The sequence below is a fragment of the Medicago sativa genome, chromosome 6, assembly GCF_051527215.1.
Source record: "Medicago sativa cultivar Bolivia chromosome 6, Bolivia_mono, whole genome shotgun sequence".
Taxonomy (NCBI): domain Eukaryota; kingdom Viridiplantae; phylum Streptophyta; class Magnoliopsida; order Fabales; family Fabaceae; genus Medicago; species Medicago sativa.
The window spans coordinates 76,444,898-76,461,535 of NC_140754.1; the positions used below are offsets into that span (position 1 = coordinate 76,444,898).

A 16,638-nucleotide genomic window follows, 5' to 3' on the forward strand; every position below is an offset into this window, starting at 1 on the left:
GACTTACCGAGCTGTTCTTATATTTTTTAGACAAAGTATTTCTTGACTGCATCTGTGTTTACAGTACGTGGAAGTTCTTCACTATCCATGGTTTGAAGAGTCACGGCACCACCGGAGAAGGCTCTTTTGACAACATATGGACCTTCATAATTAGGCGTCCACTTGCCCCTGGAGTCTGGTTGGAACGTAAAAATCTTTTTGAGCACGAGATCACCTTCTTTGAATTCACGGGGACAAACTTTCTTGTCAAAAGCCTGCTTCATCCTCTTCTGATATAGTTGACCGTGACATAGGGCGGTCATGCGCTTTTCCTCAATCAGATTCAATTGATCATATCTACTTTGAACCCATTCAGCCTCTGATAACTCAGCTTCCATCAGAACTCTCATTGAAGGAATCTCAACTTCTACGGGGAGTACAGCCTCCATGCCATATACCAAAGAGAAGGGGGTTGCCCCTGTCGACGTGCGTACGGAAGTACGATATCCGTGTAATGCAAAGGGAAGCATCTCATGCCAATCTTTATAAGTCACCACCATCTTCTGGACGATCTTCTTTATGTTCTTATTTGCAGCTTCGACAGCACCATTCATTTGAGGTCTGTAAGGCGAAGAATTATGATGCTCGATCTTGAAATCATCACACAACTCTTTCATCATCTTGTTGTTCAAATTCGTCCCATTGTCTGTAATGATCCGGTTAGGGACACCATAGCGGCAGATAATATGATTCTTGATAAACTTGACCACTACTTGCTTGGTCACATCAGCATATGATGCTGCTTCAACCCACTTGGTGAAATAGTCAATAGCCACTAGAATGAAGCGGTGCCCGTTTGACGCTTTTGGTTCAATCCTTCCAATCATGTCAATGCCCCACATAGAGAAAGGCCAGGGGGACGAAAGAACATTGAGTGCAGTTGGAGGCACATGAATCTTATCGGCATAGATCTGACACTTATGACATTTTCTGGCGTGTTTGTAACAATCAGCTTCCATCGTCATCCAGTAATAACCCGCTCTCAATAACTTCTTAGCCATTGCATGCCAGCTTGAATGAGTTCCGAAGGAGCCTTCATGTATTTCATGCATCAATAAATCTGCCTCGTTCTTGTCCACACATTTGAGTAACACCATGTCAAAGTTTCTTTTATACAAGACGTCCCCGTTCAGGAAGAAATTGCCAGACAGTCTTCTTAGTGTCTTCTTGTCTTTATTGGAAGCTCCGAGCGGATACTCTTGACTCTGAAGGAAACACTTGATATCATGGAACCATGGCTTATCATCAACAACTTCTTCAGTAGCAAATACATGAGCAGGTCTCTCAAGATGCCTGATACGGATCAATGGCACTTCATTCCAACGATTTACTTGGTACATGGAAGACAAGGTAGCTAGAGCATCTGCCATCTGGTTCTCATCACGAGGAATGTGGTGCAGCTCGACTTTGTTGAAGAAGGTCAATAATCGTCTTGCATAGTCTTTGTAGGGGATCAAGCCAGGGTGGCGAGTTTCCCATTCTCGTGTGATTTGATTGATTACGAGGGCTGAGTCACCATAAATGTCGAGGATATTGATTCTCAGATCAATTGCTTCTTCGAGACCCATGATGCATGCTTCGTACTCTGCCATATTGTTTGTACAGTCAAATGTCAGCCTGGCAGTGAAGGGGATATGTGCACCCTTAGGAGTAATGATGATTGCCCCAATTCCGCTACCATACACATTAACAGCTCCGTCAAATATGAGACCCCATCTTGATTCAGGATCTGGACCCTCTCCGAATAACGGTTCGTCACAATCTTTCCTTTTCAGATACATGATCTCTTCATCAGGAAAGTCGAACTTGATAGGCTGATAATCCTCAACTGGTTGGTGAGCTAAATGATCTGCAATGATACTCCCTTTGATTGCTTTCTGGGTACGATACTCGATGTCATATTCAGATAACAACATCTGCCACCGGGCGATTCTTCCTGTTACTGCGGCCTTCTCGAAGATGTACTTGATCGGATCCATTTTAGAAATCAACCAAGTAGTATGATTAATCATATAGTGACGAAGGCGTTTGGCAGCCCAAGCTAGAGCACAACATGTCTTCTCAAGCATAGAATATCGAGACTCACAATCAGTAAACTTCTTGCTCAGGTAATAAATAGCGTGCTCCTTTCTTCCGGTTTCATCTTGTTGCCCGAGTACACAACCCATAGAATCTTCTAACACAGTCAGGTACATGATCAGAGGTCTTCCTTCGACTGGAGGGATAAGGATTGGAGGTTCTAGCAGATACTCTTTGATGCTGTCAAAGGCTTTCTGGCACTCTTCTGTCCACACGATACCTTGTTCTTTGCGGAGTAGCTTGAATATCGGCCCACATGTTGCAGTCATATGAGAAATAAAGCGGGAAATGTAGTTCAGTCGTCCGAGAAACCCTCTTACTTGTTTTTCTGTTTGCGGAGCGGGCATCTCTCTGATAGCTCTGACCTTGTCGTGATCTACTTCAATACCTTTCTGGCTGACAATGAAGCCCAAAAGCTTTCCGGATCTGACACCAAAGGTGCACTTGTTAGGATTCAGACGGAGTTGATACTTTCTCAGTCGTTGGAACATCTTCAGCAGATGCTCGACATGCTCATCTTCAGTACCTGACTTGACAATCATATCATCCACATAAACCTCAATCTCTTTGTGCATCATGTCGTGGAAAAGAGTAGTCATACCTCTCTGATAAGTGGCACCTGCATTTATTAACCCAAACGGCATTACTCTGTAACAAAAAGTGCCCCAAGGGGTAATGAAAGACGTCTTCTCTCTATCTTCTGGTGCCATTTTGATCTGATTGTAACCGGAGAAGCCATCCATGAAGGAGAAAACTTTGGACTTTGGAGTGTTGTTAACTAATACATCAATGTGAGGTAGTGGAAAATCATCCTTGGGACTAGCTTTGTTCAAATCACGGTAATCAACACACATTCTGACTTTACCATCCTTCTTCGGAACAGGCACAATGTTGGCAAGCCACTGCGGGTATTCTGATGTGACAAGGAAACCTGCTTCAATCTGTTTCTGTACTTCTTCTTTAATCTTGAGGGCCATATCAGGACGGGCTCTTCTCAACTTCTGCTTGACTGGTGGACATTCAGGCTTCAACGGCAGACGGTGCACCACAATATCAGTATCCAGGCCCGGCATATCTTTGTACGACCAAGCGAATATATCAACATATTCTCTGAGAAGTTCTATCACTCGCTTCTTGACACTTGCTTCAAGTGATGCCCCAATCTTGACCTTTTTCTTGTCTTCTTCAGTACCCAAGTTGATCACCTCTATTGCTTCCCCATAGGGCTGAATGGCCTTTCTTTCTCGTTCAAGTAGCCGAGAGATTTCGTCGGGAATCTCTTCATTCTCTTCCTCTTTCGCCTCATTCACAGGGGATTCAAAGTTGGGAGAGATCATAGGGGTATGTTGTTCAAAGGGTTCATTGATGTTTAATCTGCACATATGATTGATGATTTTAGAAAATAAGTAAATGCAGATTTTTCGAAGGTGATTATATTTTTTTGGTTTTTTTGTATTACCATTTTTCAGAAAAAAGCACAAAAGAAAAATAAAACAAAAGTCGGGAACAAAACGACATTTTTATTTAATTGATGATAATTTCTTGAAGCAAATGGCCCTAGATAGATTCACTTTCGCTTGGGGCGGGGCGAAAGGATTTTTTGAAAAAGCATAAAACGAACAAATGCATTACTTGGACAAGTGAGCAACAAAAGGAACATCTACAGCAACCCAATTGTGGCTAGTCCCTCCGTGAGTCACGAAACTTTGTGGCATCCCCTCAGGGCTGTCTTCTATGATAGCATTGGCTTCTGACAGGGCATTGATAAAGCCAGCGCTGTGGAAAGTACCTCTTGTTGGCACGACGACGTTCCAGGGAAAATCAGTTGACGGGGAGAAACCCAGTCCTTCTCGGCGCTTGTTCTCTGGCAATTCTATCAACTTTCCCCAACTTGAAGACCCTCCAGCTTGTATCACATTCTGAGCATCTTTTAGAGAGGAAATAGATGCCCCACTCTTCTTGGTATTCTCTTCTTCCATAGCAAGTCCTTGGAATGATGTCCCCTCAACATTGTCAGCCCCGATGAAAGAGAAAGACGACAAATGGCTCACTAGCAAAGCTTCCTCACCATTCACAGTTACTAGCTTTCCATTCTGCACAAATTTTAACTTCTGATGCAATGTGGAGGTTACTGCCCCAGCTTCATGAATCTAGGGTCGGCCCAATAGACAACTGTACGATGCTTGGATGTCCATCACTTGAAAGGTAATTCGGAAAACATGTGGACCAATTGTAATAGGCAGATCCACCACCCCATGAACATTCTTCCTTGAACCGTCGAAAGCTTTCACCATTACATCACTCCGTCTCAAAGGTGTACCCTTGTAAGAAAGTTGATCATAAGTTGTTTTGGCCATTACGTTTAAGGAAGACCCAGTATCTACTAGCACATTTGACAAAGCATCGGTCTTGCAGTTCACAGATATATGGAGAGCCAGATTATGGTTCCTTCCTTCTTTCGGAAGTTCTTCATCACTGAAACTCAGATTGTTGCATGCAGTGATGTTCCCCACTATTCCTCCGAATTGACCAACAGTCACATCGTAGTCCACAAAAGCTTGTTCCAGGACCTTCATTAGAGCCTCCTTATGAGCATCAGAATTCAGCAGTAGAGACATTATGGATATCTTTGATGGAGTCTGCATCAGTTGATCAACCACCTTGTACTCACTCTTCTTGATTAGCTTGAGAATCTCATCAATCTCAGCATTTGCATTGGTCCCACTAGACTGACCAATATCTTTGACCGTACTGGAATCTTTAGCTTGGGCCTCCTCGATTACCGGAGCACTAGCTTTCTTTGGGAGCACCACAGGAATAATACGCCCATTTCTTAGCACACTACTGTCTTCAGCGACATTTCCCACAGACGGCAAAGGTGGTATTGGAACTTCACGACCATCCTCTATCATAGTGGCATTGTACTTATAAGGAATGGCCCTCTCAGAAGCATAAGGCATCGGACCAGGCAAACAGATCACTAAAGGAGCAGCAACTGACTTCCGGCTGTCGTAGAATATCTCCAAAGGCTCCTCCGAAGTTATAACACATACATCATCACACTTTCTTTCAACAACAAGTTCTCCTTGGTCTAAAAGTCCTTGAATATCATCTTTTACTTTCTGACAACCTTAAGGATCTAGAAGACACACTTCACAGGCGGCATGATCATGTTCAAAGAGAGACGCTTGACACATCTTGGTATGTATAGGGACCAAAGGTGTCCGAATGTGTTGGACGTTCAGGATGGGATGAGTCTTCTAGCAATCTTCGACCATGTTGACAGTTGCGGTACCATGGTTTGGCAACGGATTGGTTCGAACATTTCGTGCTGAGTCCGTAAAGGTTATCTTCTTTTCATTGATTAGCCTCTGAACTGCATTCTTCATGGCATAACAATCTTCAATACTATGACCTGGGGACCCTTGATGGAAAGCACAAGTCTGGTTAGGTTTATACCATGCTGGCGGTTTCTCTGGCACTGGAAGAGGTGCTCTAAGTTGAACCAAATTCTTACTGAGCAACCCTGGGAGTAACTCTGCATATGTCACGGGAATTGGGTCGATTTGCAATTTGGTATTCTGTGGTCGAGGCTGCTGTTGTTGATATGGTCGTTGTGGGTATTGTTGGTATGGTTGTTGGGGATATTGTAGGAATTGTTGTTGTTGAGGGTATTGTTGTGGATGATGGTATTGTTGGGGATATGGTTGTTGAAGATATGGTTGTTGAGGATATGGTTGAGGATGTTGAGGGTGTTGTTGAGGGTGTTGTGGTTGATGATATTGTTGGAATTGGAGCTGGCTATTTGGTGGTTGGATGGTATTGGCAGCAGGTGCGATGGCAGCAACGTGTTGGTAGGGTAAATAATTTGGTTGAGGCCTCCCATGAGCCACCATACTGACCTCTTGTTCTTTCTTTTTTGGGAGGTGGTTCCCAGACTTCTTGGTTCCACTTGCAGATGTCCCTTCTTTTACTAAACGTCCTTCTCGGACTCCTTCTTCCAACCGTACACCCGTAGCGACCATCTCAGCAAAGTTATTGGGAGTACTTCCGACCATGTTCACGTAATAGAACTGACTGAGAGTTTTTAGGAAGAGTTTGGTCATCTCCTTCTCTTCTATGCGCGGGCTGACCTGGGCAGCAGCATCTCTCCATCGCTGGGCATACTCTTTGAACGTTTCCTTGTCCCCTTGAGTCATAGCCTGAAGATCACTTCGGTCTGGGGCCATATCCACATTGTAACTGTATTGTTCTACGAAAGCATCACACAGGTCACGGAAGGTTTGAATCTTTGTTTTGTCCAGATTCATGTACCACTTTGAGGCAGGACTAACCAAACTTTCTTGGAAAAAATAGATAAGGACTTTGTCATCTTTGGCATAGGCAGACATCCTTCTCACATACATTGTTAGATGCTCCTCAGGACAGGAGTTCCCTTTATACTTCTCGAACTCTGGTACCTTGAACTTGTGGGGTACTTGGACGTCCGGCACTAAACAGAGATCGTAAGCAGTCTTCCCAAACATCTTCCTTCCATGGAGAGCTCTCATCTCTCGTTGCATCTCATCGTATTTTTCTTGCAAGTCATTCACTCTGTCATAGTTCTCCATGTTCCCTGAATGGTATATGGGTTCTTCATCTTGTGGAATGGTATGCATCACCGGAGCCGAATAGGTCATAGCTGCTGGAGGAGCTCCTACCAGAGGCGGAGGAACATGAGTTGCATTTTGACGAGTAGGCATCGGAACCTCGGTCATGATAGGGCGGAATACTTCACTGAGGCAAACTGGCACACCCCAAGAACGACCTTCTGGCATAGAGCTTGAAACTTCACACACAATGGGACGGAGTATTTCGCCGGCTGTGAAAGGCGAGAACCGAGGCGCAGAACGTTGCGGTGCAGAGTGTATCGGAGTATCTGCACATATTGTCCATCCAGGGGTAGAGGCGGCAGCAGAGGCGGATGTTTCGGCCTGAGTTCTGACTGGAGGAGGTGGCGGTGGTGCTTGTGCCTGTGCTTGAGCTTGTGCTAGTGCTTGAGCTTGTGATTGAGCTAGTGCTTGAGCTTGAGCTTGTGCTTGGGCTAGTGCTTGAGCTTGCGCTTCAGCTTGTGCTTGAGCTCGAACCTGTGCTTCCGCCATTGTCTTCATCACTTCAGCCATTTCGTCCATCTTAGTCTGCATGGCTGTTATTTCTCCACGGAGCACTTGGTTTTCTTGTTCGAGAAAGTCCATCTTCTTCTTCACGTTTGCTCGAGTGTAGATAGTGCGGGTAGGCTTGTAGAGGATACGTGGGGCCACCTTTTGAAACGGGCTGACCTTTTTCTGGAAAAGAAAACTTGTGTGAGACACTGGATTTGAAACTATTGAATGCAAAATGATGCATGATGTTATGTAAAAATAGACACATTTTTATTTACCGAAGGACTTATAAAAGCAAATTTGTAAACAAACAACCTAAACATTAATAATAAATAAAGTGTTTACAAGATAATTCCCTTTCTAACAACCAAGCCAAGGGATAGACTTACAAATATAAAACTTTACAAGATAATTCCCTTTCTAACACTTACAAATATAAAATATAAGACATAAGGCAGTAAACAACTCTGGTGGAAACTTTGATCATTCTAGGGAGACGGATAAGAACATGTGTTGGCAAAGAAAGCACTTCGTTTCTTCTTATGTCCCGGGATCTGGCCAATTATGGCCTCCTTCTCTTCATTCAATCTAACAATTTCCTTCTTCAACACGCTGATATCCCAATCCTTCTGATCTAGTAGGCCCATTACACATTCATTCTCGCGTACTACTTCTTTATACACTTCTGTCACTCTTGCATTCTCTTCCATCAACTCAGCTATCTTTTTCTGATATTCCCTTTCAGTCTCAAGGGTCATCGGCATGGGTGGTGCTGGAGTAGTTGCGGACAAGAACCTGGTGAGCTTATAAGGCATTCCAAAGTCAGTGGATCGATCAATAACCCATTGCGTATAGTCTGCATGGACGGCCCCCGTCCGCTTTCCTAACTGGCCTCTGTCTCTCCTCCGGACGGCGTGCCAAGCTCGTGCAATCTGACGCCTCATTCCCGCAGTGTCACTCTCATTGTGGTAATATACGTTCTCCAGATGAATGCTGAGAGGCTTTCCTTCCATGGGGAGTCTAAACTGGCGTCTAGCAAGGACCGGATTATAACTGATTCCTCCATACATGCCCATGAGCGGTACATTGTTGAATAACCCGCAACTATCAATGATGGTTCCCTTGTCGTAAGCTGGTTCATACCACACCACCTCATTTGGAGTAAGGGCCATGAGTCTCTCTGACCAACGGAGGCCGTCTGGGTTGGTGGTGAAACGAGGAGTTCGGGGTAAATGAGAGGTAATCCATCTATAGAGCAATGGTGCACAACACTTGATAAGTCCACGACCCGCTAGAGTACGTTCATGGATGGAGTGATAGGTATCGGCTAACAAAGTGGGAGCAGGGTTTTTTGAAAGGAATATTGAAATGGCATGGATGTCGACAAAGTTGTTAAGGTTGGGAAAGAGCACTAGGCCGTAAATGAGTAAGGCAAGGATGGCATCAAAGGCGTCAGCACTGGACATTCTGTAGAAATAGTCGGCTTTTTCGTAAAGGAACTTGGTAGGGAGACCTAAGAGTTTGCTATTAGTGGTAATATGGTCTTTCACTTCTGTAGTTGGTAAATGGAGAGCTTCGGCGATGGTTGAGAATTTGGGAGGATTTTCAAGACCACTGAAAGGTACTTGGTTGAGCACTGGTCGATCAATCCAAAAAGCATATTCTTCTAGAGTTGGAACCAATTGAAACTCTGGGAAACCAAAGCAATGATACTCTGGGTCATAGAACTGAACGAAAGTGCCAAGGAGTCCTTCGTCAACCTTCATCCTGACAATACTGAGGAGATTCCCATGGTCCTGATGGAAACGGTCCGAGCATTTCACCTTATTCCCTAGATCCCTTAACCTTACAAGATCAAGCTTCCTGAAGCTATACTGCTTAAGCTTCCTTGTTTTAAAAGTCATATCTACAATGTTTACAATAAAACTAATATAAGTCCTTCAATATTTTGATGAATGGAAAAAGTTTTCATGAATGAATGCATGGATGTATGATTATGCAAGGAGACATGATGAGGTTCAAGATATACAATGTTGGAGCTTAGGGATAACAACGCCATTTGGTAAGGACTAAGGTTTCCATTTGCACATGTAACAAGGGTTCTATCAAGGTTCCCAAAGTTTTCAACCACGTCCGAATATTTGTTAGGCGACGAGAGTACTCTCGTTCCAACAATATTCATCGGTTAGTCTCGTTTGGGTGTAGTATCGCGTGTCAACCAATACGAGAGTACTCTCGACTAGCCACCGCACTACGTCCTAAAAGGCCAAGATGGGTTAAAGGTGACTAAAGGTTCTCAACTTCGACGGTCACTTGAAAGTAACATGCCATACGCGAGTACTCACGACGACAAAAGTATACCTCCAAGATCCCTCCATTGAGTGGGTTATCACATGTACCAATACCGAAGAGTACTCTTGGCATGGAAACTATGATTATACCCGATCCTATCTTAAGTTCCCTCAAGTCCGGGTGTAGGACTTATCTCACCACTCACGTTTAAAAGAAAGAAGAAAGAAGAAGGGGAGAATATACACGTATTTCCATCTTTTATTTTTATTTTTTTAAGCAAGTAATAGCACAAAAATTAAATAAGACCAAGTTAGGCTCAACCCTCTTAGGGGATCCTTCCCCAGTGAAGTCGCCATTTCTGTCGCGTCATTTTTTGGAGATCAAGGCTATTTGATTAGCTTTTGACTCATTTGATTATTTCACGACCGAACATTTAATTTTTTTAAGAAAAAGGGGAAAAAAAGTTCAAACACCCCATTTTGAAAAGATTTTAGGTTCGGGGGTTAGTTACATAAAGGGAAGGTGTTAGCACCCTTTATGTCCGTAGTACTCTACGGGAACCTCTTGGTTTCATTTAATTCGTGTGCTATAACTTGCTTATTTTTTGAAGAAAAGAAAAAAAAATGGAAAAAGGGAGGACCTAATTATCTACATTTTATTGATTTGGAAGGACAAGTCCCTTGCCTACGTACCCGTGAGGGATCAAAATCACGTAGTTCGTGGTTAAAAAAACTGACGTTTGATTGGTTGTGTGTTTTTTTATTAGTTTGAAAAAGATTTTAAAAATGGAAAAGCCAAATGGCAAAAGAATATTTGTTTGTGTTTTTTAATATTAAATAAAAATGACTTGGAATATGATTAAATTGATTGAAGTTTGATTAAGGAAAGAAAATAAAAAAGGACGTCACTTGATTTAAGATCAAGGTTTATTTAAAAATATTTTTGCGTTTTTTGTTGTTTTTTGAATGATGAACTAACGGAGCATAAAATATAAACACGTAGGTACCTTGTAGTAGTGTTGGACCACCACAAGGACTATTAACCTAATCTAGCAAGAGATATAGAGGCATACACACACACGCACACACCTAAGCTATTACAAAAATACCTATTAATACATTCTATGGTCTGCGAGAAAATAAATAAAATACATTAAACCTATATTTACATTCTAAATTATGTGCAATAGAGGAAAAATAAATTACATAAGGCCTATTTACAATCTAAGTTAGGTGCAATAGAAATAAGTGACATAAAAAAAAGAGCATGTGAATATGCATGAAAATAAACCTAAGCTAAAAAAAAAGTGCACGAATGATTTTACATCAGCCTAATATACACACTAATTCCATGCGATAGGAAATAAATGACATGATAAATAATAATAATAAAAAAAATATGCGACGAACAAATGAATGCATCCTAATCTAATAAATATAATAATAATAACATGCTAAAGAAATAATAAAAAGTGCAAGAGAATTTAAAATGCATATAGTAGAATAAAAATAATGATGCAAAAGAAATTAAAATGCATGAATAATAAAAAAAATGATGCAAAGGGGGGTGCAGTAATTGAAAGGAAATGAAATTGGGCTTCAAGGAAGGACAGAACCGAAACGGGTCATGGGTCGAGTGGTGGGTCGGTCTTAAAATGGATCAGGGTCAATTAGGATGAATCCGGGCCGTCTGATTGATCAGACGGCCTTGATCTGACCAAACAAGGACTCACACAGGTCGTCGGATCGAAAATCAAAGGCAAGGGAAACGAGGGTTCATCATAATCACATGGAACGGCATACACAGAAACAGACCGAGCCTATAAATAGGCTATAGTGAGAGTTTTTATTCATTCCTCCAAAGCTTTTCTCTCTCTTCTCACTTAAACTCTCTTTTCTCTCTCAAATTCTCTCTGTGATCCATTCAAGAACATATGAAGGTTCTCCATTACAAGTCCAGAAACCGACGACAGGTGAGGGGTGGTTCACGGCGGCGGCGCGGCGGCCGACCGTCGCAGGTGGCGGCGCCGCCGCTTTAAACTCTTTTTTTTTAAACTTTTTTGTTATTCTTACTCTATTCCCTCCCCTCTATTCGTTTTCAACACTAAAATATTCAAATTCCCACTCAAAAGTCCTAGATCTAAAAAATGAAGGAATACTACCTTTTGTTTGCTTCTTCTTTGATCGGTTACGTTTGTATACAGCTGGTTCGAAGCTTCGTCCCCTTTTTCCTACTGCTGTGCGCGTCTTTGTGACCGTTCGTGACCGTCGTGAGGGTATGGTTAGAGCTTGCTGGTTCGGTCCTCTGCTTTCTCGTGTGTTGTTGTTGCTTTGCTGTCGAAAACTGGAACGGTCGAATGGTTCAGTTCCGTTGGAGACTACACTGGATTCGTGAGTTGTTCTGTGATGTTGATGCTGGTGTCCTCTCTGTCTCTGCCGGTTCCTCCTTGCGTGTGTCTCTCTGCAATTTTTCTGTCCCTTTTTCTTTGTGTGTGCAGGTGTATTTATAGTGTGAGGATTCTGGGTAGGGTTTGTTGGAGAAGTGCAGAAACTTGTGCTTGTAAACGGATGAGTTGTAAACGGATGGGAAGGGAAAAAATTGTGATTATCCCTTTTGCTGGAACAATTACGCGAATCTGGACTGGATGCAGGGACACGCAATGAACGGGACGCGCATAAACGATGACTGACAGCTTGCTTTTTTTGGATTTTCATCAAATAAAAAAAAATAATAAAATGATATATACATAAAAAATGGAAAAATAAAAATAAAAAATAAAACTATGCGGACTCTTATCTTAAAAGGTAATTATTAATAAATAAATAAAAAAGTGAATAATGACTACCTAAAAAAACTAAAGTTAATATTAATTAGTTAAAAAAAATAAAAATAAAAATAAAAATAAATAATAAAAAAAATAATAATAAAAAATAAAAGATGAAAAAATAGAGTAAAAAATAAAAAATGGGAACAGAGGGTCCGACTCGGAACCAAAATATGAGGTATTTTAAAATACCTCTCTGCCGAAATTTTCACCGAGATGTCTGGGACTGACCAGGGTCACGTGACGCGTGTCAGTGGGACCTTAGGTCAAAAATTGGGGTATGACAGTTAGTAATACAAATGTTAATGCTATATATGTTTAATACATACAAGTTTTAGAATTATTTTATTAAATGTGATATATAGATTAAAAATATTTTTATTTTTTATTTTTGAAGAAAGATTAGAAAATATTATATATGTTAGTCATAAAATCTATTTTGTCAAAAAAAAAAAGTTATAAAATCTAATATAATTTATATGTGATAGCAAGTGTAATTGGTACAAATTTATAAATAATTAGATTGTTAGAAAATAATTTGTTATTATTATTAGAAAAGAAATATGTATAAAAAAGCTTGTAACAAATAGAATGCTAATTAGTGAAGAGTGTTGTTTATTACGAAAACGAATTTGGTACAATTATGGGGAGCCAGAGGAATGTAAAATTTACAAGGCACTAAGGTATCAAGTCTGCAACGATGATGTTCATCGTAATCAAAAATCGGTCTCAGCAATGTCAATGTTTTATCTGTCAATATTACCAAGACTACATAGATTGTTTACATCAAAGCACATGACCGGTCAAATGATGTGCCATTATTACAATAAAATAAATTCAGGTTTGATGCAACATCCTTGTGACGAATGTCATGGAAGCACTTCATTTGTAGTACATCCTGATTTTGCAGAAGATACACATAATGTGAGACTTGGATTATGCTTTGATGGATTTACTCCTTGTATCCAAGTGTCGGAAACACCTTATTCTTGCCTGCTAGTTACTGTTTCCCCATATAATCTTCCTCCTGAGATGTGCATGTGAAAACCTTACATGTTCTTGAGTTGTATTATACCAGGACCTTCGAAGCCAACAAATGGTATTGATGTGTTTTTACAACCCTTAACTAATGATTTGAAGAGGTTGTTGATTGGTGAGTCGTAGTGTGACATTGCAAGGAACGAGAATTTCACAATGAGGACTATTAACGACTTTCTCGCATATGGCATATTGTTTGGATGGTCGACTCATGATAGATTCACTTGTCCGCATTGCATGGAACACACAAAGGTGTTTAACTTGAGACACGAACAAAGAGTTCGTGGTTTGATTGCCATTGTAGGTTATTACCATCAACTCATGAATTGAGGGGGGAGAGGAATTTGTCCATGAAAGGAACAACAACAAAAAAGATGGTCCACCTCCTAAGATAGTATCATATGAAGTATTTCGTAGAGTCAGTGGACTTTGCAAATGTCTAGATGTTGCCCAAATAGTCGGATAGGAAGTATACGATGAAAAGCACAACTAGACCAAAAGAAGTATCTTATAGGACCGACTTTATTGGGAAGACAATTTACCAAAAGATAGAGGGGCAAAAAACATGGTCCACCTCCTAAGATAGTATCATATGAAGAACAACAACAAAAAAGATGGTCCACCTCCTAAGATAGTATCATTTAATAAAGGGTCAAAATCGCAACATTTTGAAACTTAGGGGGCGAAAAGTGCAATTTAGCCAATAATATATAAGGTGCAAACAGGGGCGGATCTAGGATTAAATTTTTAGTGGGGCTATTTTTTTTTAAAGAAGTATGACTAAAATTTTGATGAAATAAATTATACAAATAATAACATTTGTATTAATCGTAATAAATCATCAATCATTTTGTTCCTTGTGTAATATAGTTGTTTATATTTTAGTGAATTTAACTTTCTAATTATAATTTAAATGACATCATAAAAATGATAAAATAATTTAAATAAATTCGGAGTAAAAAATCTCAAACCAAAAATGGGTCTCCCATTTATATATATTTTTTATAGATTAGATAATGCATGACATAAGTTGCAAAATAAAATCTTAATATATATTCAAATATAATTTATATTGTTTATATTATTAACTAAAAAAATTAAAATTAAGAAAGAAAATTGCAAACGAGAGGAGAGTTGAACTTGAAAAAAATTAAGAAAAAATGCAAAAAGCAAGAGTTGAACCTGAGTCATTCAAGTTTATACTCAAAACTCACACCACCAAGCTATGGCTGTAGAATTGTTTATGTTACTAAAAAGAAGCTATATATTATTTAAGATAGGCTTTGTATATATATAAAAAAAAAAAAAAAAAGGTATGGGCTGGGCCTGGGCTGGTGTGGCTATTGCCACACCCTGCCCTGCTCAGGTCCGCCCCTGGGTGCAAAGAACATTCCTTGTTGAAGAGTAAACTCTAGGGTTTTTTTTGCCGAATTTATGGTTTGTTGTGAAAGAGTGACTTGGTGTGGTGTATGAGTGCATGCAAGTGTGATGACAAGTGATGTGAACATCTTACCCATTGGTTAAGTAATGAGGAAACCAAATCTCTTTGGCCTTTGATAAGTTTGAATCACATAAAGCGGTGAGTTAGTGGGCTAATCTTTTTGGTTTATGTGACCGTCCTGGTTTTCTTCATTCACTAAGCGAACCGATCCTCGTACTATTAACATAGAAACATTACATATAGTGAATGTGGCAAAATACGCGCGCGGATAATTTATACATAAATATAGAAGTACTCGCTATCTCTAACGTCATAACACCTATATACAGTGGCTTGGCTCAGGGGGTTCACTCTTTTAAATTTTTTTTTGATGTCAATTATATTATATATATATATATATATATATATATATATATATATATATATAACTAATATATATTTAAAAAATTATCTAGTATTATATATCACTAGCGGAAATCGGGCATAACTTGCCCGTTTATCCACATTTTTTATACTATTTTTTTTGGGTTGTTTTTTTTATCTTCTACATGATTTTATGACACAACCTACTTCGACTCCACACAAGTAAATTTATGCTGAATTGAATTTGAATTAGAACCTATGAATTAATTAATATAAAGAATTATCTATGAATTAATTAATATAAGGAATTAGGAGAATGCTACACTAATTAATTAATTCAAAGTTTACTAGCCATTCACCAAATTAAAGCAAACATGCTGTCAAGATAATAATATTACCATAATATTACCATACTGGCCATTCACTAAATTAATTAATAACATGCTACAAGATATATTATAATACTTGTTGTTATAGGACACATGCTATTGCAATTGTCGGTCATAAGCTATGTGTCATCTTAACATACTTAAACCACACAGCCAGGGAAAAAGTGATGTAGCTGGTGCAAATGTGGTGCAATGTTTAAATTTGAGGGGATTCAACATGATAAAAACATAACAATTTAAATGTATAATTAAGAATTGAGGGGGTTCACTTGAACCCCCTGAGCTCTATGTAGCTCCGCCAGTGCCTATATATAATTTAAACCATGTCTCTTAGATAGCAAGATCGGTTAAGGTTCTAGTTAAATCAAGAGATCAATTGCAGGACACTACATCGTTGGCATAACATTAAGAACAAATTTAAACTAAAGATTATATTGAAGGTCAAATGCATCTAAAAGTCCTTTAAGTTTTTCGTTTTTCCCAAAGTGATCCTTTAAGTTTCAAAAGTCCCAAACAAGTCCTTTAAGTTTCAAAAGTCTCAAACAAGTCCTTTTAGTTTTTGAATCATTTCAAACAAGTCCTTTTAGAGGATGATGGTGATGATTCAGATGACAGCAACAAAGAGCATTAACCACCATTTGTCATGCCTAAAAAGATGACTAATTTTAAGTGGGTGTTAGGAGCCCGATTTGGTACCAAAGATGAGTTCAAGGAAGCAATTACCAACTATGCTATCTACAATAGGACTTGTTTGAAACGATTCAAAAACTAAAAGGACTTGTTTGGGACTTTTGAAACTTAAAGAACCACTTTAGGAAAAACGAAAAACTTAAAGGACCTTTAGATGCATTTGACCTATATTGAATGCATAAAACATATAGAACAAACAAAATTAAGAGTACTACATAGAATCCTAAATATTTAAATAAAATCCTAACACAAAAGAGAGTTTATTTACCCATGAAAAACATAACTAACAAAAGAAGGTTGATATATGTTGGAGAAACATCAACAAAGCTTAAATCCTAAGGT

At 39.6% G+C, this 16,638-nt stretch overlaps 1 protein-coding gene and 1 pseudogene across 1 annotated transcript; both read right to left on the reverse strand.

Annotated features, from left to right (window-relative positions):
- Positions 1–3,665: 3,665 nt before the first annotated feature.
- LOC146916916 (uncharacterized) lies at positions 3,666–7,352 on the reverse strand (annotated as a pseudogene).
- A 368-nt stretch (positions 7,353–7,720) lies between these two features.
- On the reverse strand, positions 7,721–9,234 carry LOC146916917 (uncharacterized). The gene has a single exon (XM_085717149.1). The coding sequence runs from the start codon at positions 9,161–9,163 to the stop codon at positions 7,748–7,750; it is 1,416 nt and encodes a 471-aa protein (XP_085573275.1). The 5' UTR covers positions 9,164–9,234; the 3' UTR covers positions 7,721–7,747.
- Positions 9,235–16,638: the final 7,404 nt, after the last annotated feature.